This window comes from Vipera berus (assembly GCF_964194415.1).
Source record: "Vipera berus genome assembly, chromosome: Z".
Taxonomy (NCBI): domain Eukaryota; kingdom Metazoa; phylum Chordata; class Lepidosauria; order Squamata; family Viperidae; genus Vipera; species Vipera berus.
The window spans coordinates 3,554,559-3,579,061 of NC_138205.1; the positions used below are offsets into that span (position 1 = coordinate 3,554,559).

The window sequence follows — 24,503 nt, forward strand, 5'->3', positions numbered from 1 at the left end:
AATTGCCTTTCACGCCTGAGGCGGGACTAGTACTTCCAGAGTCCTGGTCTTTGGCTCATGGTCCAAGGTTACCCACCCAAGTTTCTTGCCTAGGGCAGGACTAGAATTCCCGGGCTCCTCATGATTGGTCCAAAGTCACCCAAATGTCTTTCGTGCCTAAGGCAGGACTAGAACTCCCCGTCTCCTGGTGATTGGACCAAAGTCACCCAGGTAGCTTTCATGCCTCAGGCGGGACTAGAACTCACCGTCTCCCAGTTTCTAGCCCGGTACCTCCCTCACTAGGCTGAACCGGCTCACAGATCTGGCTGTAGCAAGGCCGAAAGCACGAACCGGATCCTTAGGTCATGTCTGGTGGCTCCCGTTCCCTGCTGATCCTCATCCCTTGTGATCTCCAGCCCAGGCTGCCAAGGAATCTTTTCTCCCGTATTTCCAAGCCATCATGGAGCACCTCACAAGTTACATGCTGACCACCCGCGAAGACCTCAGGCCCGTCCAGATTCAATCGATCGGTAAGGAAAAATGTTCGGCAACCTGGCAGCCATTGTTGAAATGAGAATGGAATAGGAATAGAATAGGAAAAGGAATAGAATAGAATAGAGTAGAATAGAATAGAATAGAATAGAATAGAATAGAATAGAATAGAATAGAATAGGAAAAGGAATAGAATAGAATAGAATAGAATAGAATAGAATAGAATAGAATAGAATAGAAAATATGGAATGGAATAGAATTAGAATAGAATAGAATAGAATAGAATAGAATAGAATAGAATAGAATAGAAAATATGGAATAGAATAGAATAGAAAATATGGAATAGAACAGAATAGAATAGAATCTGGAAGGGACCTTGGAGGTCTTCTAGTCCAGCCCCCTTCTCAAGCAGGAGAATCTATACCATTTCAGACAAGTGACTGTCCAGCCTCTTCTTAAAAGCCTCCAGTGACCGAGTGCCCATGATTTCTGGAGGCAGGCTGTTCCACTGGCTATCCAGCGTGGCTACCCAGCCTTTTGGCCTAGGACAGAGACCCCCAAGCTATCCAGGTTGGCAGCCCGGAGGGAAAGGGTAGAGCAGGCAAATTTGCGTGCGCGCCGCAAACGGGCCACGCACATGCAGAAACGGCCGCGCCCACACGCATGCACAAATGGGACCAGGCGCCCGTACAAACAGCACCGCTACCACCTGCGTGACGGTCTTGGCAGTGCTAGAGCCCGTGCGCAAATGGGGCCAAGTTTGAAGACCCCTGCTTGTGGACTTCAACTCCCAGAATTCCTCAGCCAGGCACGCCGGCTGAGGAATTCTGGGAGTTGAAGTCCATCAAAGGGCCGAGTTTGAAGACCCCTGCTTGTGGACTTCAACTCGCAGAATTCCTCAGCCAGGCACGCCGGCTGAGGAATTCTGGGAGTTGAAGTCCACAAGTCCATCAAAGGGCCGAGTTTGAAGACCCCTGGCCGATTGACTGGGGAACGCTGGGAGCTGAAGTCCACATCTCAAAATGGCCACCGTTGAGAAATTCCGATTGATGCCTGCCTTCCCTGTTCCCTTTGCAGAGACAATGGCTATCCTGGCCAACGTCCTGGATAAAGACGTCTTCCAGCCGCTTTCCGAGAAATGCTGCCAGCTTGGACTGGACCTCTGCGACCGAGTGGACGATCCAGACTTGCGACGATGCACGTAAGTCTGCTAGGGCGTCTCCCATCACCTGGTGGTGACTTTTCCCCTCTCATCTTGACTAACCTTGTTTCCTGTTAAACAAGTTAGACCCCAGTCTACCATATAGTGAGGTGGCGGGGGAGGGATTTCAATGAAGTTGTCACCAAACCCCACCTAACTTCGAACAGTCGCTAAATGAACTGTCGTAAGTCGAGGACTATCTATAAGTTTAATTTTTTTTTTTTGGGTTGCCAACTCCAAAAAAACAAGGATTATTTTTAACCCCACATCTCTCTAGGTACAGCCTTTTCGGCGCTCTGGCGAACGTCATGGGGGATTCGATCACCCCGTACCTGCCTCGCATCACCACTCTTCTGATTTATTCCCTCAAATCCACTGAGGGCATCAAGGTGAGAAGGCAAAACATACACACACACACACACACACACACACACACTGTGCTGGCTGGGGAATTCTGGGAGTTGAAGTCCAGCCGGACTTCAAAGGGCTGAGTTTAGACTCTCGGATGAGACTTGATGTGTAGGAACCAGTCTCCTGAGCACTGATGGTGTTACCTAGTTGGGTCAGGAGACGTCTGCAAAAGTGGAAAACCAGCTCAGAGAGCACCAAGGACTCCACAGTCCTCCTCCTCCTCCTCCTCCTCCTCTTTGTTTTCCTCCTCCTTTTCCTCCTCCCACAATCCCTTCTAGCACTGATTGGGTTACCTAGTTAGGTGATAAAATGTCTGCAAGAAAACCACCAAGCTCAGAGAGCAGCAAGGACCCCACAGTTCTCCTCCTCCTCCTCCTCCTCCTCCTCCTCCTCCTCCTCCCTTCTAGCACTGATGTTGTTACCTAGTTGGGTTATGAAACGTCTTCAAGAAAACAGCCATGCTCAGAGAGCACCCAGGGACCCCTCAGTTCTTCTCCTCCTCCTCTTTCTTCCTCCTCCTCTTCCTCCTCCCACAATCCCTTCTAGCACTGACGATGTTCCCTAGTCGGGTCACGAAACGTCCGCAAGCAAACCAGCCATGCTCAGAGAGCACCCAGGGACCCCACAGTCCAAAACTGACCTACAGACGTTCTCTCCCATCCATCCTTTTCATCCTCCTCCTGCTTTGCGAGTCGCCCAGAGTGCCCTTTGCTAAATTTGCTAAATAAAAACATCAGCTTCATTTTTTTGCGGGTGTGTGTGTGTGTTGTTGTTGTTTTTTGTTAAACTCAACTTTTCACTTCCGTCCACGAATCTTTAAATCCTCAGGAGTCGATTTTAAGGACCGAGAATAGATCTCAAACCTGGTTAGAATCCTCAGCCCACCGAACGGGGTGTGTGTCTCTGTGTGTGTGTGTGTGTGTGTGTGTGTGTGTGTTTCACGGCTGTTTTAGTTCATTCGGGATTCGAAGCGACCGGGCGGCCGCGACGTTTTTCGAATACGGCGGATCGTCACTAACCGAAGCCGCTCTTTCCTTTCTCGTAGCCCCCCCTCGATTCGGGGAATTCCTTCCTTCTGTTCGACGATGAGGAAGAGGAGGCCGAGGTGGAAGGAGAGGAAACGCTTACCGACGAGGAAGATGAAGAAGACTCGGACCCCCTGGGGTAACTCTCTCATTCGGGGGTGGGTGGGTTATGGGGTGTGTGTGTGTCCAAATTCGAAGTTGGCCTTTGTTTCGTGAGACGGGACGGTGCAGGGTAAGGACACGAGTGCGAGTTTTGTTTCCTTCCCAGTTTCTGAGCTGGTACAGGTGGTCCTCGTTTTACAACGGTTCCTTCTAGTGGCCGCACGAAGTTACCACGGCATTGGGAAAAGCGACTTAACGACCGTTTTTCACACTTAACGACCGTTGCAGCATCCCGTGATCAAAATTCAGATGCTTGGAGGATCGGTTCCTATTTATGACGGTTGCGGTGCTGTCCCGGGGCTATGTTCCACTTTCGCGACCGTCGGGACGGGGAAGGCAGATCCCCTCAACAGCCGGGTTGCTAAATTAACCCCTGCAGTGATTCACTTAACAACACTTTGGCGAGAAAGGTCGTAAAAGGAGGCAAAAAAATTCCCCTAGCGAGCGCCCCTAGCTTAGCGACAGGACGTTGGGTTCGACTGTGGTCGCACGTCGAGGGCTACCTGCAGCTGGGTGCTGCCTTCCTGTTTCGGAAAGTGTCCTCAGCCTTCCTGTGGACTAGAAACATGGCAGCTTCCAGCACTTGAGGCCCGGTTATCAGCTTTTCTTCCGCCCTTCCCCAGGATGTGCGTGCGGAGCGCCTTTATGGACGAGAAAGAGGACGCCTGCATAGCTCTGGGAGAACTTGCCGCCAGCGTCAGGTAACTGGGTTTTCCTAAATTCTATGCCTGCGTTTATTTAGTAGATTTTTATTTTTTAATCCCGCCTTTATTACTTTAGAATTAACTCAAGGCAGCGAACATCTATAAAACGCGCCTTTCTCCTCCTGTTTTTCCCCAAAAAACAACAGCCCTGTGAGGCGGGCTGGGCTGAGAGAGATAGATTGGCCCAAAGTCATCCAACCGCCTTTCATGCCTAGGACGGGACTAGAACTCCCCGTCTCCTGGTGATCGGCCCAAAGTCACCCAGCTGGGCTTTCTGCCTCAGGCGGGACTAGAACTCACCGCCTTGTGAAACCGCCTAGTTTCATGCCTTAGGCGAAACTAGAACTCACCGTCTCCTGGTGATTGGCCCAAAGTCACCCAGCCGGCTTTCCTGCCTAAGGCGGGACTAGAACTCCCTGTCTCCTGGTGATTGGCTCAGAGTCACCCAACTGGGTTTTGTGCCTAAGGTGGGACTAGAACTCACTGTCTCCTGGTGATTAGCCCAAAGTCACCCAGTGGGCTTTCGTTCCTTAGGCGAAACTAGAACTCCCCGTCTCCTGGTGATTGGCTCAGAGTCACCCAACTGGGTTTTGTGCCTAAGGTGGGACTAGAACTCACTGTCTCCTGGTGATTGGCCCAAAGTCACCCAGCCGGCTTTCATGCCTTAGGCGAAACTAGAACTCCCCGTCTCCTGGTGATCGGCTCAGAGTCATCCAGTTGGGTTTCGTGCCTAAGGTGGGACTAGAACTCACCGTCTCCTGGTTTCCAAGCCGTCACCTTCACCCCCACACCGACTGCCTCCCCTTCTTTGGGGCCACGTGGACCCCCTGAAAGTGGGGGAAGGGTAAATTTGGGCTGGGGGGGCGTGGGGGACTGAAGACAGCCTGGCAACTGTGCAGAGGGCGGCAGGGGGGACATTTTGTGATGATTTGATGTGACGTCAAGCCCCCTTTTTCATTTTTTAACCCCCAGAGAATGGGTGGGAGAGGGTGAATACAGTAAAGGGGGAAAGCTGCATCTGGGGAGAACAGCTGGGAATGAGCTGATTTGCTCCAGAAATTCTTCATTTTTCCTTCCTTCCTTCCTTCCTTCCTTCCTTCCTTCCTTCCTTCCTTCCTTCCTTCCTTCCTCCTATATCTTTCCTTCCTTTTTTCTACTTCCTTCCTCGGTCCCTCACTCCCTTCCTTCACCTTGTCTCTTTCCTTCCTTCCTTCCTTCCTTCCTTCCTTCCTTCCTTCCTTCCTCTTTCTTTCCTTCTTTCCTTTACTTTCCTTCCTTCCTTTTGCTTGCTTGCTTGTTTCCTTCCTTCCCTTCCCTTCCTCCTTTCCCATTTCCTTCCTTCCTTCCTCTATCTTCCTTCCTTCTTCTACCTACCTTCCTCCCTTCCCTTCCTTTCCCTTCCTCCTTTCCCATTTCCTTCCTTTTCATTTCCTACCTTCCTTCCTCTATCTTCCTTCCTTCCTTCCTTCCTTTACTTTCCTTCCCTCCTTTTGCTTGCTTGTTTCCTCCCTTCCCTTCCCTTCCTCCTTTCCCATTTCCTTCCTTCCTTCCTTCCTCTGCCTTCCTTCCTTCCTTCTTCTACCTACCTTCCTCCTTTCCCTTCCTCCTTTCCCATTCCTTCCTTTTCATTTCCTACCTTCCTTCCTTCCTCTATCTTCCTTCCTTCCTTCCTTCTACTTTCCTTCCTTCCTTTACTTTCCTTCCCTCCTTTTGCTTGCTTGCTTGTTTCCTTCCTTCCCTTCCCTTCCTCCTTTCCCATTTCCTTCCTTCCTTCCTTCCTTCCTTCCTTCCTTCCTTCCTTCCTTCCTTCCTTCCTTCCTTCCTTCCTTCCTTCCTTCCTCTCTTTCTCTTTCTCAGTGTGTCCTTCCTGCCTTACATCGAGACCTCATTCCAGGAAGTGTCCCAGTTACTGCTGGTAAGACTGGACCGACACTGGCCTGTGTGTGTGTGTGTGTGTGTGTGTGTGTGAGAGAGAGAGAGGGGGGGGAGGGAGGGAGAGATAATAAGATGGAGGGTTTGTGTCACTGTGAGTTGTGGTGGAGGGGAGGGGCACGAAGAGAGGCTCAGCCAATCTCAATGTATAGATCAGGGGTCGGCAACCTCGGCTCTTTTATGACTTGTGGACTTCAACTCCCAGAATTCCTGAGCCAGCATAGCTGGCTCAGGAATTCTGGGAGTTGAAGTCCACGAGTCATAAAAGAGCCGAGGTTGCCGACCCCTGGTATAGATGGTTATACTTTGACAATAAAGCTTCGTTCATAAGAGGGAGGGAGGGAGGGGGGGGGGGTCTGGGGCGGGAAGGGTCCTCGGGAAGACGATTCCTGAAGAAAACCTGAACGCGTGCAAGGCACCCCTTCGCTTAGGGACTTTCCAGGTAGTCCTCAACTTACGACTGGCCACTTAGTGACCGTTCAGAATTACGATGGACCCGGGGAAAAAAGGGGAACGTCTGGTCTGGATTCGTAGTTCCGACGGTCGCCCCTCTCCCCCGCCTCCTCCCCCAGTCACGTAAGCAAAAGTTTGGGCGCTCGGCAAGATGGCCGCGTTTTTTTTAAAAAAAAAACCCAGCCCTGACTTCCGTTTCTTGCCCCAAACTGTACCCACCGCAAGCCTTCAATTCGCTTAACGACCGCTGGGTTTGCTCTTTATGACTGCGGCAAAAAACATTGTCAAAACATGTAAAAAAGATGCCGAGACTCTAGAAAGAGTGCAGAGAAGAGCAACAAAGAGGATCAGGGGACGGGAGGTTAAAATATATGAAGAATAGTTGCAGGATTTGGGGATGGTGTCTACTTTAATGAAGAGAAGGACGAGGGGACACATGATCGCAGTCTTCCAGTCTCTCAGGGGCTGCCCCAAAGAAGAAGGAGTCAAGCTGTTCTCCAAAGCTCCTGAAAGCAGGACAAGAAGCAACGGATGGAAACTCGTCAAGGAGAGAAGCAACCTAGAATTAAGGAGAAATTTCCTGACAATTAGAACAATTAACCAGTGGAACAGCTTGCCACCAGAAGCTTTGAATGCCCCAACACTGGAGTTTTTGAAGAGACTGGACAGCCCTTTGTCTGAAGCGGTACAGGGCTTCCTGCCTTAGCAGGGGGTTGGACTAGATGACCTCCAAGGTCCCTTCCAACTTTATTATTATTATTATTAAATCAGGTCAGCGGTGCGAACAGCCCACGTTATGACCGCCATTGTCCTAAAACCATAATAAATAGGTTCCATTTGGGCCGTACGTCAAGGACTACCTACCCCAGTCCAGAAGGCGAGCTGTGCCCGTCCCCTTTTACGACCGCGACGACGTAACGAACAGACTCCGTTCTTAATCGTGTGTCGAGGACTACCCGTATAGTTTTACAGCCTTGTGAAGAATCGTCGCTGCTGTATATATATATTACTTTGCTTCAGCCAGAAATGAGGGGGAGCGGGGAGCTTTTAGCTCTGGGTAGGGTGTCGTATTTTGGGGGGGGGGCTGCAGAAAATTTGGGGAGCGGGGGTTGAACCGGGGTTTGGATCTCCTCTGCCCGAGTTTTCCCAGGTTCTGAAGCTCCGCATTGTGTCAGCTGCTCTGACCTCGCTTTGGCTAAAGTCGGGGTCGCCGTGCCCGGTGCAAAGGCGGGTGGGTGGGGGGCTTTGGTGTGTGTGTGTGTGTGTGTGTGTGTGTCTTCTGATCTCTCTCTAACGTGGGGATGGGGGCGTCTTGTCCTTTTCTAGTGTCCCCACATCCGGGTGCGGAAAGCGGCGTTCGAAGCCCTGGGACAGTTTGCGGTTTCGCTGCATCGGGTGTGCAAGGAGGAGCCCTCCGAGTCGCACGTGGCGGGTGAGCGGGTGGCGGGGTTGGGGAGGGGGGCGCGCACACATACACACACACACAGAGACACTCTGGATTGAGGCAGCCTGGGAAGGAGAGCCCCCGGCCCTTGGCTGGGGGTCCCAAGGGGGGGCCGGAAAGAGCTACCTGGCCTTCTCACCTCTCGTCCTTCTCTCCCTTCCCTCCCTCCCTCCCCTTCCTTCCTTCCTCGCTGTCTTCCTTCTCATTCCCTCCTCCCTCCTTTCTTTCCCTCTTTCCACCTTCCCTCTCTTCCTGCTTTCTCATTCCCTCCCTCCCTTCCCTCTTTCTTTTTCCTCCCTCCTTCCGTCCCTTCCTTCCTCTCGCCCTCCCTCTCACCTCTCCTCCTTCTCTCCCCTTCCTTCCTTCCTTCCTTCCTCTCTCCTCTTCCATCCTTCCTTCCCTCCCTTTCTTCCTTCTCATTCCCTCCTCCCTCCCTTCTTTCCCTCTTTCCTTCCACCTTCCCTCTTCCTGCTTTCTCATTCCCTCCCTCTCCTTCCTTCCTTCCCTCCCTCCCTCCCCTCTCTTTTTCCTCCCTCCTTCCCGCCCTCCCTCCCTCTCACCTCTCCTCCTTCTCTCCCCTTCCTTCCTCCCTCTCCTCCCTTCCTTCCTCCCTCCCCTCCCTCTCACCTCTCCTCCTTCTCTTCCCTCCCTCCCTCCCTTCTCTATCTTTTCCTCCTTCCTTTTGGATCCTTTTTTCCTTTTCTCTTCTCTCTCCCTCCCTTCTCTATCCTTTCTTCCTCCTTCCCTCCCTCCTTCCCTCCCTTCTCTGTCCTTTCTTCCTTTTCTCTCCTCCCTTCCTCCCTTCTCTATCCTTTCTTCCTCCCCCCCTCTCTTCTCCCTCCTTTTCTCCCCCCCTCCCCCCCCCCCCCCCGCAGCCTTCCGGAAGCTGGTCTCCAGCCTTCTGCCCGTCTACCTGAAGGGGGCGCAAGAGGACCGCGAGCGCGAGGTGGTGATGGCGGTGCTGGAGGTCCTGGCCAAAGTGGTGAAGGAGTGCAAGAAGGAGGCTCTGCCGGAGCCGGCCCAACTGACCGAGCTTTGCCGGCTGGTGCGGGAGGTACTGGAACAAAAAGTGAGTCTTCCTCCTCCTCCTCCTCCTCCTCCTCCTCCTCCTCGTCCCTCCACCGGATCGCAAACAGTCCCCGACTTTACAACCTTTCCTTTCGTAACCGCTCAACGTTACGACGGCGCTGGAAAAAGGGACTTAACGGCCGTGTGTTTCACGCTTCGCGACCGTCGCAGCCTCCCCGCGGTAGTCACGGGATCAATATTCAGGCCCTTGGCGACCGACTCATATTTAGGACGGTCGCAGTGATTTGCGACCTTCCGAAAAGCAGAGTCTGCGGCGGGGGGGGGAGACCTGGATTCGCTTAACGACCGCACAGTTCACATCACGCCGGCAGCGGTTCGCTTAGTAACGTGAAGGGGGGGGGCAAAAGTCCTAAAATGGGCCCCAAACTGATTTAACTGACTCACTTAGCAACAGAAATTGGGGGTTCCCTTATGGCCGTAAGTCGGGGACGACATCGGATCCCAACTCCGTGCATTTTTCCGGGCAAACGGGAGAGTTGCTTTCGTTGTGTGAAAGTGACTTTTCTCTTCCTTCCCCTCCGCAGGTCGCCTGCCAGGACAATGAGGAAGAGGAAGAGGACGACAGTGATGAAGTAAGACCCCCCCTCGGATCCCGTTTAATGACCGCGGCGATTCGTTGAACGACCGCCGTGTTCATTTCACAGCCCCCGTGTTTGCTTAACTCCCACACAACTCCCACACCACCAAGAAAAGGGAAAAAAAAGTTCAAAAACTGAGCTGGTCACACCTCCGTTCTGACCTATGACCGTAATGGGCAGACTCCATTACGGGTGTATCTCGAGGACTCCCCGTAGTTTAATAGCCATTTGCAAAGAAAAAGAACAAAAAAAAATCAAGATTAAGCTTCGCGAGACCGAAAGGCAGAATTTAAATGATAAAAATCTACCAAAAAGTCCATTTTATCACAGTAATAAAGTTGGAAGGGACCTTGGAGGTCATCTAGTCCAACCCCCTGCTCAGGCAGGAAACCCTATACCATTTCAGACAAATGGCTTCCAGTCTCTTCTTAAAAACTTCCAGTGGAAGTTTTAAATGGAAAAGCAAGAGAAGATAAACCAGTCCCGGCGGATAATGTGGAAATACTTTTCCACCTACGATTGAAGACCCCCCCCAGCTTCGTTTAGTGACTGTTCCAACTTACGACGGCACTGACCAAGGGGCCTTCTGACCAGTTTTCACAATTAGGACCCGTCGTGGCATCCCCGTGGTCAAAATTCAGACTGCTTGGCAACCGATTCCTAACGGTAGTCCTCAGCTTACGACCACCATTGAGCCCCAGATTTTTGTCGCTAAGCGGGTTTTGCCCCATTTTAAGATTTTTCTCGCCACGTTTGCTAAGTGAATCGGTGCAGTTGTTAAATTAGTAAGCCGGTCGTTAAACGAATCCGGCTTCCCCCGTCGACTTTGTTTGTCAGACGGTCGCAAAAGGGGATCACGTGACACACCCACCCTCCCCCTGGGACGCTGCGACCGTCGTAAATACGAGTCGGTTGCCAAGCATCTGAATTTCGATCCTCTGACCGCAGGTGATCCTGTGACGGTTGTAAGTGTGAAAAACAGTCGCAAGTCCCTTTTTCCAGTGCTGTCGTAACTTCGAACGGTCACTAAACGCGCTTGTAAGTTGAGGACGACCTGTATTTATGACGGTCGGAGGGGGGGGTCACGTGATGGCCTTTTGCGACCTTCCAACAAGCAACGTCTGGGGGGGATGGGGGTGGCGGGAAGCCGGATTCGTTTAACGACCGTGTTGCTAACTTAAAACAACTGCGGTGATTCCCTGAACGGACACGGCGAGGAAAGTCGTGAAAGAGGGGCAAAAGCTCAGCTAAATAAACAACTGTCCCGCTGAGCGACGGAAATGTCGACCGTGGTCGTACGTTTGGGGACTCCCTGCGTTTTGGAGGGGGGGCAGCTTTTCCTTACCTGGGGAGACGGTGCCCCGTGGAGCGTCCAGATCTCGTCGGTCTCGTCCCGAAGGCGGCCGCCAAGGGGACGGGCGAGCCTCCACCTTCGGGGGAAGGGGAGGCAGGGTCCTGGGTTCGAGGAGCGACACGCCTTCCCAGCCCTCTCTCTCTCTTCCCCAGCAGGCGGAATACGACTCCATGCTGATCGAGTACGCCGGGGAGATGATCCCCATCCTGGCCGAAGCCACCGGAGGAGAGACCTTCGCCCCCTACTTTGCCGGCTTTTTGCCTCTGCTCATCAACAAGATGGTGAGTTTCTTTTCTTTTCTTTTCTTTTCTTTTCTTTTCTTTTCTTTTCTTTTCTTTTCTTTTCTCTTCTCTTCTCTTCTCTTCTCTTCTCTTCTCTTCTCTTCTCTTCTCTTCTCTTTTCTTTTCTTTTCTTTTCTTTTCTTTTCTTTTCTTTTCTTTTCTTGAGTAAATGGGTTTGTTTTTCTCCCCACCCCGCCCTCATCTCGGCGCCAGGCGGCTCTGAGCGACTTTTACAATGTGAAAAGTTTGCATCCCAGGCTGGTGGCTTCCTGGATGTTCCCCCCCCCCCCCCTCGGCTGCTCTTCCCGGAGACGGAGGCTTTTCGACTTTTTAGGCTGCCTCGAGTAGGCCTGGTGTGCGTTTGTGCGTTGTGTTCGTCGGTTCCTCCCCACAATAACTCTGGGGTCCTTCTTCAAGACCAACTCGTGACAATTGGGGGCTTTCCTTCCTACCTTCCTTCCTTCCTTCCTTCCTCAATTCCTCTTTTCTATCTTCTTCCTTCCTCCCTCCCTTCCTTCCTTCCTCTCCCTCCCTCCCTCCCTTCCTTCCTCAATTCCTCTTTTCTATCTCGTTCCTTCCTCTCCTTCCTCCCTTCCTTTCTTCCTTCCTCCCTCCCTCCCTTCCCTCTTTTACCTCCCTCCCTCCCTTCTCTTCCCCTTTTCTGTTTCCTTCTTTCCCTCCTTTGTTCCTCTCCCCTTCCTTTCCTTTTCTATCTCCTTCCCTCCCTTATCTTCCTTCCTTCCTCTCTCCCTCCTTTCCCTTCCCTTTTTCTATTTTCTTCCCTCTCTCCTTTTTCCTCCCTCCCTTTTTTCCTTTGCTATTTCCCTCCCTTATCTTCCTTCCTCCCTCTCTCCCTCCTTTCCCTTCCCTTTTTCTATTTTCTTCCCTCTCTCCTTTTTCCTCCCTCCCTTCCTTTCCTATCTCCCTCCCTCCCTCCCTCCCTCCCTAAGAGGACCTAACTCCTCCAAAGAGTATCCTGATGGTTTGGAACCCCAGCCCGCCCTTTGGTCGCTGCTCTCCGCCTTCCTCTAGTCTAGGAAGAGCCTCGTTCCCTGCCCTCCCTCGTGTGGGGGGAGATGCTCAGGCATCCGGGTCATTTTCCTCCCAAAGGCGCTTCTTCGAAAGGCAGCTGGACTTGGTTCCCCCCCCCCCTTGAAGGCCTTTTCGCTTCTCATCCAAGAGGCTTCTTCCGTTCCGACTGAACGGCGGAGGGTTGGAAGGACTGGCTTGAAAGAGGGGTCCCAAAAAAGGCCCCGCGCCCATCTGCAGGCGACCCCGAGGGCAGGGATAAGCCTCCAAGTGGCTTCCAAGAGCTCTCAGAGAGAGCGCTGACGACCAGATGACTGCAAAGGAATATAAATCCTTCGGTCTGAACGGAAGGAAGCTTCTTGGATCGGGAAGCGAAACCTCTTCAAGGAGGAACAAAAGCCCAGCCGCCTTTTGAAAAAGCCCCTTCCTCGTTCAGAGCAACATTTTCTCTCTCTCTCTCTTTCTCTCCCTCAAACTCCTTCCCTTCTTCTCTTCCCGCCTTCTTTTGCAGAAACCGTCCTCTTCCACCGCGGACAAGTCCTTCGCCGTCGGCATCATTGCCGAGACCGTCCAGGGCCTGGGAGCGGCCTCCAGCTCGTTCGTCCCCCACCTGCTGCCGTTGCTGATGGCGGCGGCCCGGGAGGAGGACCAGGAAGTGTGCAGCAACGCCGTCTTCGGGCTGGGGGTCCTGGCGGAACACGGCAGGGAAGCCATGTACGAGTATCCTTGTTCCCTTCCACCGCGGGGGTTGCCGGTATGGTAGGTGGGAATGGCCTTGGGAAACCTGGAAGGGATCCCGCCTTAGGAAGCGGTTAGATAAGAGACGGCCTAGCCCGGAGCTGCATAACGGACAGAAGAAGACGCTGAGAAAGCACGTATCGGAGCATAAAAAAAGAGACGGTGGGAGATTTACACCTCGGGACCTCCAGGATTCTGTTAAGTCCTCATTTAGCGACCGTTCAGAGTTGCAGCGGCACTGAAGAAGGTGACTGATGACTTGTTTTTCCACGCTTAACGACCGTTGCGGCCTTCCCCCCACGGTCAGGTGATCAAAATTAGGTCGCTCGGCAACTGACTCGTATTTGTGACGACGGCTGTCTTCCAGGGGTGTCACGCGACCGCCCTTTTTTTTTTTGCGACCTTCAGACACAAGCGAAGTCATGGGGGGAAGCCAGAGTGACTCGCTTAACAACTGCAGTGAATTTTCTTGAACAACGGCGGCACGAAAGGTCAAATGGGGCAAAACTCACTTAAGAACAGTCTGGCTTAGCAGTAGAAATTTTGGGCTCCGTTGTGGTCGTACGTTGGGGACTAGCTGTACACTGCAGCTCATTTCATTGCCCCGGGAAGGAGCAGAGAAGAATACTTTCTCTACACGCACAAACACACACACACACACACACACACACACACAGAGAGAGAGAGAGAGAGAGAGAGAGAGAGAGAGAGAACAAACACACCATTTTCTTTCCTTAACCTGTTTTTAACCTGGCCAGACACTACCCTAAGATCCTGGCGCTTTTATCCAACCTCATTGCCCAGGAGCGAAACAACCGCGTGACCGACAACGTGTGCGGGGCTGTTGCGAGGATGCTGATGACCAACCCTGGCGGGATGCCCGTTGAACAGGTACGACACAATTTTGTGTGTCTTGGGTGTGCCTGGAGGGGGAATCTCTGCAGGGCGACTGCCATGGGGAGAAACTACGGCAGGTGTTAACCTTTTATCCTGGCTAGTAATGTGGAATTAACTATCTGATTTTTTTAAAAAAATCCTGCTTTTATTACTGTAAACATAACTCAAGGCAGGAAGCGAAGCTCAGGTTTCTTTCTCCTGTTTTCCCCATAAAAGCTACTCTGTGAGGCGGGTCAGGCTGAGAAAGAGGGACTGGCCCAAAATCACCCATTCAGGCCTAAGGTGGGACTAGAACTCACCGTCTCCTGGTGATTGGCCCCAAATCACCCAGCCGGCGTTCAGGCCTAAGGCGGGACTAGAACTCACCGTCTCCTGGTGATTGACTCAAAATCAGTCAGCTGGCTTCCATGCCTTAGGTGGAACTGGAACTCCCAAGATTCTGATGATTGGCCCAAAGACATCCACCTGGCTTTCAGGCCTAAGGTGGGACTAGAACTCACAGTCTTCTGGTGATTGGCCCAAGGTCACCCAGCCGGCTTTCAGGCCTAAGGCGGGACTAGAACTCACAGTCTCCTGGTGATTGGCCTCAAATCACCCAGCCGGCGTTCACGCCTAAGGCGGAACTAGAACTCACCGTCTCCTGGTGATTGACTCAAAATCGGTCAGCTGGCTTCCATGCCTTAGGTGGAACTGGAACTCCCAAGATTCTGATGATTGGCCCAAAGACATCCACCTGGCTTTCAGGCCTAAGGTGGGACTAGAACTCACTGTCTTCTGGTGATTGGCCCAAGGTCACCCAGCCGGCTTTCAGGCCTAAGGCGGGACTAGAACTCACAGTCTCCTGGTGATTGGCCTCAAATCACCCAGCCGGCGTTCACGCCTAAGGCGGAACTAGAACTCACCGTCTCCTGGTGATTGACTCAAAATCGGTCAGCTGGCTTCCATGCCTTAGGTGGAACTGGAACTCCCAAGATTCTGATGATTGGCCCAAAGACATCCACCTGGCTTTCAGGCCTAAGGTGGGACTAGAACTCACTGTCTTCTGGTGATTGGCCCAAGGTCACCCAGCCGGCTTTCAGGCATAAGGCGGGACTAGAACTCACCGTCTCCTGGTGATTGGTTGAAAGTCACTCAGCTGGCTTCCATGCTGAAGGTGGAACTAGATCTCCCAGGCTTCTGATGATTCGCCCAAAGACACCCAGCCGGCTTTCATGCCTAAGGCAGGACTGGAACTCATCACCTGGTTTCTAGACCTGCACCTTAAGCACTGGACAAAACTAGCCCTCTTATTTAAGCCAAGAAATACTAAACATGCTGGCTGGGGGAATTCTGGGAGTTGAAGTCCACAAGTCTGAAAAGTTGTCAAATTTGGAGAATCCTGGCTTGGCTCCTGAGGAAATGTGTTTTTGCTCGGTAAGGCGCCAAACCATGTTAGGAACTCTACAGGCTTGTGAACCTCTTGACTCTTGACAGTTGCTGACTGTCCTCCGGCTTCGTCTCCCACAGGTTTTCCCCGTCCTGCTTCGCGCCCTGCCGCTGAGAGAGGACTTTGAGGAATACAAAACGGTCTACCGTTGTATCACGTTTATTTACCAAAATGACCCGTCACAGGTGAGTCTCTGTCCGGCCAGGAAGGATCGGCTTCCGCTCAGGATGGTTTTACCTTAGCTTGTCATCTCAGCTGTGCTTTGAAAAGGAAGCTTGAAACTCAGGCAGGTCCTCAACGTACGACGGCAATTGAGCCCAGGATTTCTGTGGCTAAGTGAGAAAGTTGCTAAGTGAGTTTTGCCCCATTTTTATGATTTTTCTCACCACGGTTGCTAAGTGAAAACTTCCGGTGTTGGAGCATTCACAACTTCTGGAGGCAGGTAGTTCCACTGGTTAATTGTTCTCACTGTCAGGAAATTTCTCCTTAGTTCTACGTTGCTTCTCTCCTGAGTTAGTTTCCATCCGTTTCTTCTTGTCCTGCCTTCAGGTGTTTTGGAGGATAGCTTGACTGCCTCTTCTTTGGGGCAACCCCTGAAATATTGGAACACTGCCATCATGTCATCCCTCATCCTTCTCTTCATTAGACATACCCAATTCCAGCAACCGTTCCTTATACTGTTTCCCTAAAAGTAAAACCGGGTCTTATTTTATTTTTTTTGCCTCCAAAAGAGGCACCAGGTCTTATTTTCAGGGTAGGCTTCACCTCACCTCCGGCGCCGACAGCCTCACCTAACCGGTCCACTTCTTCTGGGGCCAAAGTTCTGCAGCTGCATTTGGGCCTGCGTTTTACAGTCAAGCCTTTCCAGAAGGCCTAAGCAGCCGAGTACCGAGCTTCGGAAAGGCCCGTGACTGAGAAAAACAGGCCTGGCTGAAGAAGAGGCCTCAGAAGAAGAAGTGGGCTGGCAAGGAGAGGCCTGGGTGCGAGGTAAGTGGGTTCAGGGCGGGTGGGGCAGCTCCACACTCCCACCCCCGCCCTAGCTTGATTTTCAGGTGCATGCCTTGCCTCAAAACTACGGCTTATTTTTGGAGTAGGGCTTATATTAGACCCACCCCAAAAAATCAAGCTAGGGCTTATTGTTGGTGTAGGCCTTACTTTCGGGGAAACAAGGTATGCTTTAGCCTCCAGTCCCCTGATCCTCTTTGTTGCTCTTCTCCGCACTCTTTTTTTTAGAGTCTCAAAATCTTTTTTACATCGTGGTGACCAAAACTGGATGCAGTGTTCCAAGTGTGGCCTTACCAAGGCCTTGTAAAGTGGTAGTAACACTTCACGTGATCTTGATTCTATCCCTCCATTAATACAGCCCAGCACTGTGTTGGCTTTTTTGGCAGCTGCCGCACACGGCTGGCTCCTAATTAAGGGATGGTCCACTAGGACTCCGAGATCCCTCTCACACTTAACTACTATTGAGCAAGGTACTATACCTGTGCATTTGGTTTTTCTTGCCTAAATGTAGAACCTTACTTTTTTCACCATTGAATTTCATTTTGTTAGATAGGGCCCAGTGTTCGAGTCTGCCCAGATCCTCCTGTATCTTAAGCCTGTCTTCTGGGGTGTTGGCTATTCCTGCTAGCTTGGTGTCCTCTGCACATTTGATGAGTTCCCCATCTATCCCCTCGTCCAAATCGTTGATGAGGATGTTGAAGAGCACTGGGCCCAGAACAGAGCCCTGGGGCACCCCACTACACACTTCCCTCCGTGTAGATGCGGTTCCATTGAGGACCACACGCTGAGTATGGCCGGTCAGCCATCTACGAATCCATCTGGTGGTGATGCTGTCAAACCCACGTTTTCCTTTCTTATCAATTAGTAGGTTGTGGTCTAATTTATCAAGTGGTTGAGGACTTCCTGTACATAGCAGTTTGTTTAGAGACCGTTCAAAGTTACAACAGGGCTGAAAAAAAGTGATTTTTTTTCTGACCATTTTTCACACTCACAACCGTTGCAGCATTCCCCCGTGGTCACGTGATCAAAATTCAGACACCTGCAGTTGAGCCCAGAATTTTGGTTGCCAAGCAAGACTGTCGTTAACTCAGTCCGGTCCCATTTTAACATCTTTCTGGCCACAGCTGTTCAGGGAATTGACTGCGGTTGTTAAGTTAGTAACCCGGTTGTTAAATGAATCCGGCTTCCCCCATTAACTTTGCTTGTGTCCGAAGGTCGGAAAAAGAGGACCACATAATATCCGGGACTCTGCGACCGTCATAAATATGAGCCAGTGATCTGCAGTGGCCGTGTGGAAAAACAGCCAGTTTTTTCCAGGGCTGCTGTAACTTCCAACCGCCGTTAAACGAATAGTTGTAAGTTGAGAACTACCTGTAATGCAGTTTTCTGGGGGGGTTTTTTCTCCCCACAAAGGTATTGCAACAGATTCCGGAGATCGTTCGAAGCAGTGGCTCCGTCCTGGGTTGCAAAAATCTGCCAACAGGTATGTCCCTTCAGAGTGGGCAGCGTTTCTCTGTCACGGCAGCCGATCCGTCTGTATTTCCTCCTCTTACGGAGTGTCTCTCTCTGGATGGGCGAAGGAGGCAGAGGTGGGCATTGAAGGAGGCAGCTGGGCTGAATCCAGCTGGATCTGGGCCTACATCGGAATGGAACGGAACAGAACAGAATAGAAATACAGAAAAGAATGGGATGGGATGGAATTATGGGATAGGATAGAATAGAATAGAATAGAATATAGAATAGATTAGAACAGAATAGAAATACAGAAATAGGATAGGATAGGATAGGATAGGATAGAATTATGAGATAGAATAGAATAGAATAAAATACAGAATAGAACAGAACAGAAATACAGAAAAGAATGGGATGGGATGGAATTATGGGATAGGATAGAATAGAATAGAATAGAACACAATAGAATAGAATAGAATTATGGGATAGAATAGAATAGAATAAAATACAGAATAGAATAGAACAGAACAGAATAGAAATACAGAAAAGAATGGGATGGGATAGGATAGAATAGAATTATGGGATAGAATAGAATATAGAATAGAATAGAATAATAAAATTAGAATGGAATGGAACAGAACAGAATAGAAATACAGAAAAGAATGGGATGGGATAGAATAGAATAGAATTATGGGATAGGATAGAATAGAATAGAATTATGGGATAGAATAGAATTATGTGATAATAGAATAGAATAGAATAGAATAGAATAGAATAGAATAGAATAGAATAGAATAGAAAATATGTAATGGGATGCAATGGAATGGAATAGAATTATGGGATAGAATAGAATAGAATAACAGAGTTGGAAGGGACCTTGGAGGTCATCTAGTCCAACCCCCTGCTCAGGCAGGAAACCCTATACCATTCCAGACAAATGGCTGTCCAGTCTCTTCTTAAAACCTTCCAGTGTTGGAGCATTCACAACTTCTGGAGGCAGGTAGTTCCACTGGCTATACATTACAGGCAGTCCTTGACCTACGAACATAATGGGGACGCAATTTTTTGTCGCTAAGGGAAACATTTATTAAGCGAATTTTGCCCCGTTTTGAGACTTTTCGTGCCACAGTTGTTAAGCGGACCACTGCAGCTGTTAGGCTGTGACGGCTGGCCGGCTGGGGAATTCTGGGAGATGAAGTCCACAAGTCTTTAAATGTTGACAGGGTTGGAGACCCTCAGACAAACACAGCTCTCCTCCGACAACATCTGATGGTCCGAGTAAATCTCTCTTAGTGCTAACAGGGGGAAAATATATCAGTAGTCCTCAACTTACAAAAAGTTCTTTTAGCGCCCGTTCAGAGTTACGACGGCACTGAAAAAAAGAGACTTTAGGACCAGCTTTCACACTTCACAAGCGTAGCGGCATCCCTTTCTACCCCCCCCCCCGGTCAGACGATCAAAACTCAAATGCCTGGCAACTGACTCGCATTTGCGACAGTTGCAGCATCCCTGCGGGTCACGCAATCCCCTTTTGCGACCTTCCGACAAACAAAATCCATGGTGGGTGGGTGGGGGAAGCCAGATGCACTTAACATCCGTGTCTCCGGCTTAACGACTGCGGCGATTCGCTGAACGACGGTGGCAAGGAAGGTCCTTAAAACGAGGAATTTTCGGTCCTCTGCAGAAGCCAGGAGTCTCCTGCTTACGCTCCTGGGCAGCCTCTCGGCCCGATGCCCCGCCGAGTTTCAAACGGCCCTCCTGGCAAACCCACCGGAAGCCGGCACCTTGATCCACGCGGCCATCGGCTCCGCTTGAAACAGCCAGGAAGTGGCGCTCTCGTCCCGGCTTCCGAGGACTTTCGAGGCCATCGCCAGCCAGCGGCATTGTGCAAAAGCCCCACGTTCTTCTTTGCAGACCAGGATCGGTCCATTCTTCTTTGTTTCTGACCCCCACCACCACTTTCAGCCTTTGCACCGGATCCAAACGCAAACTCCGGCGTTCCGTGTTTGTGTTCCATGGGGGGGGGGGAGAGAGAGGAGAAATCAAGCTATTGTTTGATATCTTTTCCACCCTTAAGCTCCTTCCTCTTCCTCCTCCTTCTCCTCTTCCTCCTTTTTCTCATTTTCATCCTCCGTATATTCCCGAGGCTGGTTGCAAAACAACGGCTCAACAACGCCGCTAAGGGAATTTGAAACATCTGGATTTCCTTTTTTTTTTGCAGTTTTTCATCGGACTGTTTGCGCCACAAAAGTTTGTGAGCCTAGTGGGGGGGGGGGTGAACCCGCAGACGACCTGTTTTTACTTCCAAAGGAAGTTTCTTTTTAACTCGCCTGGTGGGCTACCTGGAGAATAAATCCGCCAGGCGGTGAGATTTGCGGTTGGATTTTTTTTTTGTTTTGTTTTAAATACCATCGAGGGAATTCACTTTTGTTCAAACATCTGTGGTTTTCAAAAAATGCACTTTAGGCCAAAACAAGCAAGCCTGCCAGAAGTGGTAACTCGTTTGCCGTTCCGGGAAGACCAACGTTAAGATTTTTGTTTGTGTGTGTGTGTGACTTGCAAAGTTGTCAACACACACATTGGTTTGCTGGCGGCTTCCAAAGTGTGGCTCCTGGTGTGGTTGAAGATCCGGTTTGATCCGTTTCGTTCTGTGTCAGCACTAGCGGGCGCTCGCACCCCGATGCAAGAACACAAACCGTTCTCGGTGCCAGACCCACCACAGCTGCATGTTCTTAGCCGGTGCCCAATCAAACCACTTTGCCTTGTTGTGAATAGCAGTTTCTTTTTTCTTTTTTTTTTACAGTTATCACAACTATTATTCTGTTGATTTTGTGTGTTTGTGTGTGTGCCTGTTGCCAAAAAAAAAAAAAAAAAGCCAGAGAGTTTGTCCGTGTTTGACTTTCGGCATCGCTCCGGGCAAAGTTTTCTTGGACCTTGACCGCCCCGCGTTGTTTTGCAAGGGGCCAGACTTGATGCGCGCAAAGTTCGCGAAGTTGTTATTTTTGCTAAAAGTGGTTTTCTACGGTTATTATTATTATTATTTTTTTCCCCTAAGCTGGATTCCTGCCACAAAGCAACAGCGTCGTAAATCAGCTCTGCCGTTGTTGTTGTTGGTCGTTGGTATTTAAGATTTGAACTTTCTAGTTTGGCCTTTCTTTATGGGGGGGGGGGAAAGAAAAGATTAAAAGTTATGCAGTACCTTGTAATAAAATTAAAAAGCTTGTTTCTCTGAAAAGTGGCTTCCCCGAAAGTTTTTGCACGTTTGTTAAGATGCCTCGCCTAAATAATTCCCCTTTCTCAACCACCCGCAGCAGACGGTCTTGCCAGATTAAAATGTGAGCGGAAAGGCAGCCAAATTGCGTGTGTTAGATAGAGCAGGAGTCTTCAAACTTGGCCCTTGGATGACTTGTGGACTTCAATGCCCAGAATTCCTCAGCCAGGCTGGCTGAGGAACTCTGGGAATTGAAGTCCACAAGTCATCCAAGGGCCAAGTTTGAAGACCCTGCCTTAGAAAGAGTCCTAGGCCTGCTTTGCCTGGACATTAAGCCCCTGTTTAACAATGGCTTACGGATCAAGCCAGCTTCCACGGCCTAGAGTTGTACGGTACTTGCATCCCTGCCAATCAAGCATCTCCATTCAAATGGTCTTAGCTTCAGCACAGACAAGGAAGCCGGGTTGGTGCATCACGCTAAGCCATAGTTTGTTTCACCGAGGTTCACACCATAAACCACCACAGTGGGCTGAATTCACAACCCATGCTGAATCACAAATCCCCGATAACAAAGATCTGCTTCCATTACTGCAATATTTTTTTTATAGTTTTACCAACTGGGATGATCCTTGCAAAGGGCTTCTCCTCCAAGTTTGAAGGCCCCCTGGTCTAGTTGGCTGAGGAATTCTGGGAGTTGAAGTCCACAAGTCATCCAAGGGCCACGTTTGAAGACCCCTGTGTTAGTTAGAAAAATCTACAAAGAAGTCTAGAACAGTTAAATCAAGTCTCAGCTGACTGAAATTGCTCTCACAAAGGCTAACAAAAGGTCAGACTTTGCTGTGTATTTTTGGATAGGCTTTTCTCTCGCCTTTATTAAGTTTATAAATAATAATCCAAGGGGGCTAACATGCCTATTTCCTCCTGTCAGGTGGGTTGAGCTGAGACAGACACTGACCGACCTCAAGTCACCCAGCCGGCTTTCGGGTCTTAAAAGGCGGGATTAGAACTCACCGTCTCCTGGCGATTAGCCCAAAGTCACCCAGCCGGCTTGCACATATCTAAGGCAGGACTAGGACTCACCGTGTCCTGGTAATTGGCTCAAAGTCAACCAGTTGGATTTCACGTCTTAGGACGAGATTAGAACTCACAACCTCCTGGTAATTGGCCCAAAGTTACCCAAATGGCTTTTATTCTAAAGCGGGACTAGAACTCACCGTCTCCTGGGGATTGGCCCAAAGTCACCCAAATGGCTTTCATGACTGGCGAAACTAGAACTCACCGTCTCCTGGTGATTGGCCCAAAGTCACCCAAATGGCTTTCATTCTAAAGCGGGACTAGAACTCACCGTCCCCTGGGGATTGGCCCAAAGTCACCCAAATGGCTTTCATTCTAAAGCGGGACTAGAACTCACCGTCCCCTGGGGATTGGCCCAAAGTCACCCAAATGGCTTTCATTCTAAAGCGGGACTAGAACTCACCGTCCCCTGGGGATTGGCCCAAAGTCACCCAAATGGCTTTCATTCTAAAGCGGGACTAGAACTCACCGTCCCCTGGGGATTGGCCCAAAGTCACCCATCTAGCTTTGATAACTTAGATGGGTTTAAAACTCGCCACTTCCCGGTTTCTGTGTGTTAGCACCTTAAAAAGTTAAAATTTGTCAATTTCAATTTATGTAATTCGGATGGCAAATAGAAATGGACTACTGCAGTCTGGACTACTGCAACGCTCTCTACATGGGGCTTCCCTTGAAGACCACTCGGAGGCTCCAGCTGGTACAGAATGCAGCCGCGAGAGTTGTCTTGGGAGTTTCCCCGGTACTCCCATGTTACACCTTTGCTCCGCGAGCTGCATTGGCTACCAGTGGTCTTCCGGGTGAGGTTCAAAGTTTTGGTAATGGTTTTCAAGGCCCTACATGGCATGGGTCCGGAATACCTCGGGGACCACCTGCTGCCGGCGTCGACTCCCCTCCGCCCTGTGCGTTCCCACAGAGAGGGCCTCCTCAGGGTGCCTCCGGTCAGAGAATGTCAGCTGGTGGCCCCCAGGGGAAGGGCCTTCTCCGTGGGCGCTCCGGCTTTATGGAATCAGCTGCCGGTTGAGCTCCGGATGGCATCGGACCTTCGCTCCTTCCGGCGCGGTCTGAAGACCTACCTATTTGAATAAGCCGGCCTGGCCTGATGGGGGATATGCTGGGGTTTTTATTGGGGATTTTTATATTATTCTACTGTTTTAGCTCGGGCTCTTATTTAATTCTTTTTTAATTTTTGTATTCTGTATTTTTATATGTGCCCTGTTCACCGCCCTGAGTCCTTCGGGAGAAGGGCGGTATACAAATATAATAAATGTAATGTAATGTAAATGCAAACGATTGTGTTAGTTGCGACCGCCGCCTGCGGACGGCCCTCGTTTGGGCTGATACAGGCAAAAAGATTCCGCCCGCATTGGGGTCGGCGAGGTGCACAAAGCCCTCAAACGCTGGAAATTCAAAACGACAAATCTCCGCTCGCAATTTAAAACCCAACAGATTTATTTACAAAAAGAAGGGAAGGGGGGAACGCAAAGAACCAGAATCTGAAACTACATTTGGCTTCGTCCAAAATTTCACCTGAAACCTCAAACCGGTCTTCTCGGCAAGGCTTGAATCTTCACCAAGAAGGCAGCTGGGTTTGTGTGTGTGTGGGGGGGGGGGCGCCGCTCCCTCGTTGACGAGCTAGCCAAGATCCACCGGCCGGATCCGCTAGCTGCGCGAGAAACGGGCTCCTGGCTTTATGGTGATCTGGCCGTAAGCCTCCTTTTGTTCCAAGCACAGGATCTGAGCCGCGGCAAGAACTAGGCAAGAGGAAAGACACAGAGGGAGACCTCAACGACCGGCTGTTCAAAGTTACGACCGGCTGTTCAAAGTTACGACAAGTCTTTCCCAGGGCTACTTACGACCCGGATTTGAAGTTACAACAGCTTCTCTTCCCACCCACCCCGGTTACCTGATCGCCTTTAAGGTGCTCAGCAACCGGCCTGCTTTTTAGGGGGAGGGGAACCCAGGAGCACAATTTCCTCGCTTAAGGACCCTAGCGATTCAAGTAACAGTTGTAAAGTCGTGAGCCCACTTAATGACCAGCCGGACTTTACGTCCGAGCTGAATTAGGTTTGGGCGTCCAGGACCGCCTGTGTTTTTTTTTTAATAAGATTGTCGTAGCTTTCACCTCCGAGCAAAAGGCTTGACCTGTGTCGGCAAGAGGGCAGTGGGGAATGGGATAAGGCGAAACACTCGATTCCCAGCCCTTGTGCTGCAGGCCGCAGATGCCTCCCATGGACTGGAAGATTGCTTTCTTGTAACTTGCAAAGTGGGGAGTGGGGGTGGCCGGGGTGGGGTGGGGTGGGGGAGAATAAAGGAACGGCATCGATGAGGCATAGACGAGGTTGAAGCAAGCAACCCTCAACGGTGGGAATGGCGAGGAATTACGCACCCAGGCACAGGTAGAAGAAACGGCTGGCGACGGCGCGGGAAGCCGTGAGGGGCACCAGCTGATCGAAACCGACCTCTTCCAGCTGTTCCAGCTTGGCTGCCACCAACCTGCCAGGCAAAAGTCAGGGGAGACATCGGCCCTCCTGCCAAAGGGGGGGGGGGGTTGGGGCCTTGGGGCAGA

The 24,503-nt window shown here is 50.8% G+C and overlaps 1 protein-coding gene across 3 annotated transcripts in view; it reads left to right on the forward strand.

Annotated features, from left to right (window-relative positions):
- Positions 1-20,887, forward strand: part of LOC308677932 (importin-4-like) — a 40,238-nt gene extending 19,351 nt beyond the window's left edge. For 2 of the 3 annotated variants that reach the window (XM_081344646.1, XM_081344648.1), the window contains 15 exons: positions 396-509; positions 1,549-1,672; positions 1,950-2,061; positions 3,129-3,247; positions 3,894-3,971; positions 5,832-5,889; positions 7,686-7,791; positions 8,679-8,872; positions 9,417-9,464; positions 10,977-11,105; positions 12,646-12,854; positions 13,631-13,763; positions 15,276-15,380; positions 17,614-17,683; positions 19,337-20,887. In XM_081344646.1, the coding sequence (XP_081200772.1) occupies positions 396-509; positions 1,549-1,672; positions 1,950-2,061; positions 3,129-3,247; positions 3,894-3,971; positions 5,832-5,889; positions 7,686-7,791; positions 8,679-8,872; positions 9,417-9,464; positions 10,977-11,105; positions 12,646-12,854; positions 13,631-13,763; positions 15,276-15,380; positions 17,614-17,683; positions 19,337-19,467 (1,730 nt within the window). In that variant the 3' untranslated portion in view covers positions 19,468-20,887. The remainder of the gene's footprint in view (positions 1-395; positions 510-1,548; positions 1,673-1,949; positions 2,062-3,128; positions 3,248-3,893; positions 3,972-5,831; positions 5,890-7,685; positions 7,792-8,678; positions 8,873-9,416; positions 9,465-10,976; positions 11,106-12,645; positions 12,855-13,630; positions 13,764-15,275; positions 15,381-17,613; positions 17,684-19,336) is intronic. The other variant, XM_081344647.1, reaches the window with a different exon arrangement.
- The last annotated feature ends 3,616 nt before the right edge of the window (positions 20,888-24,503 follow it).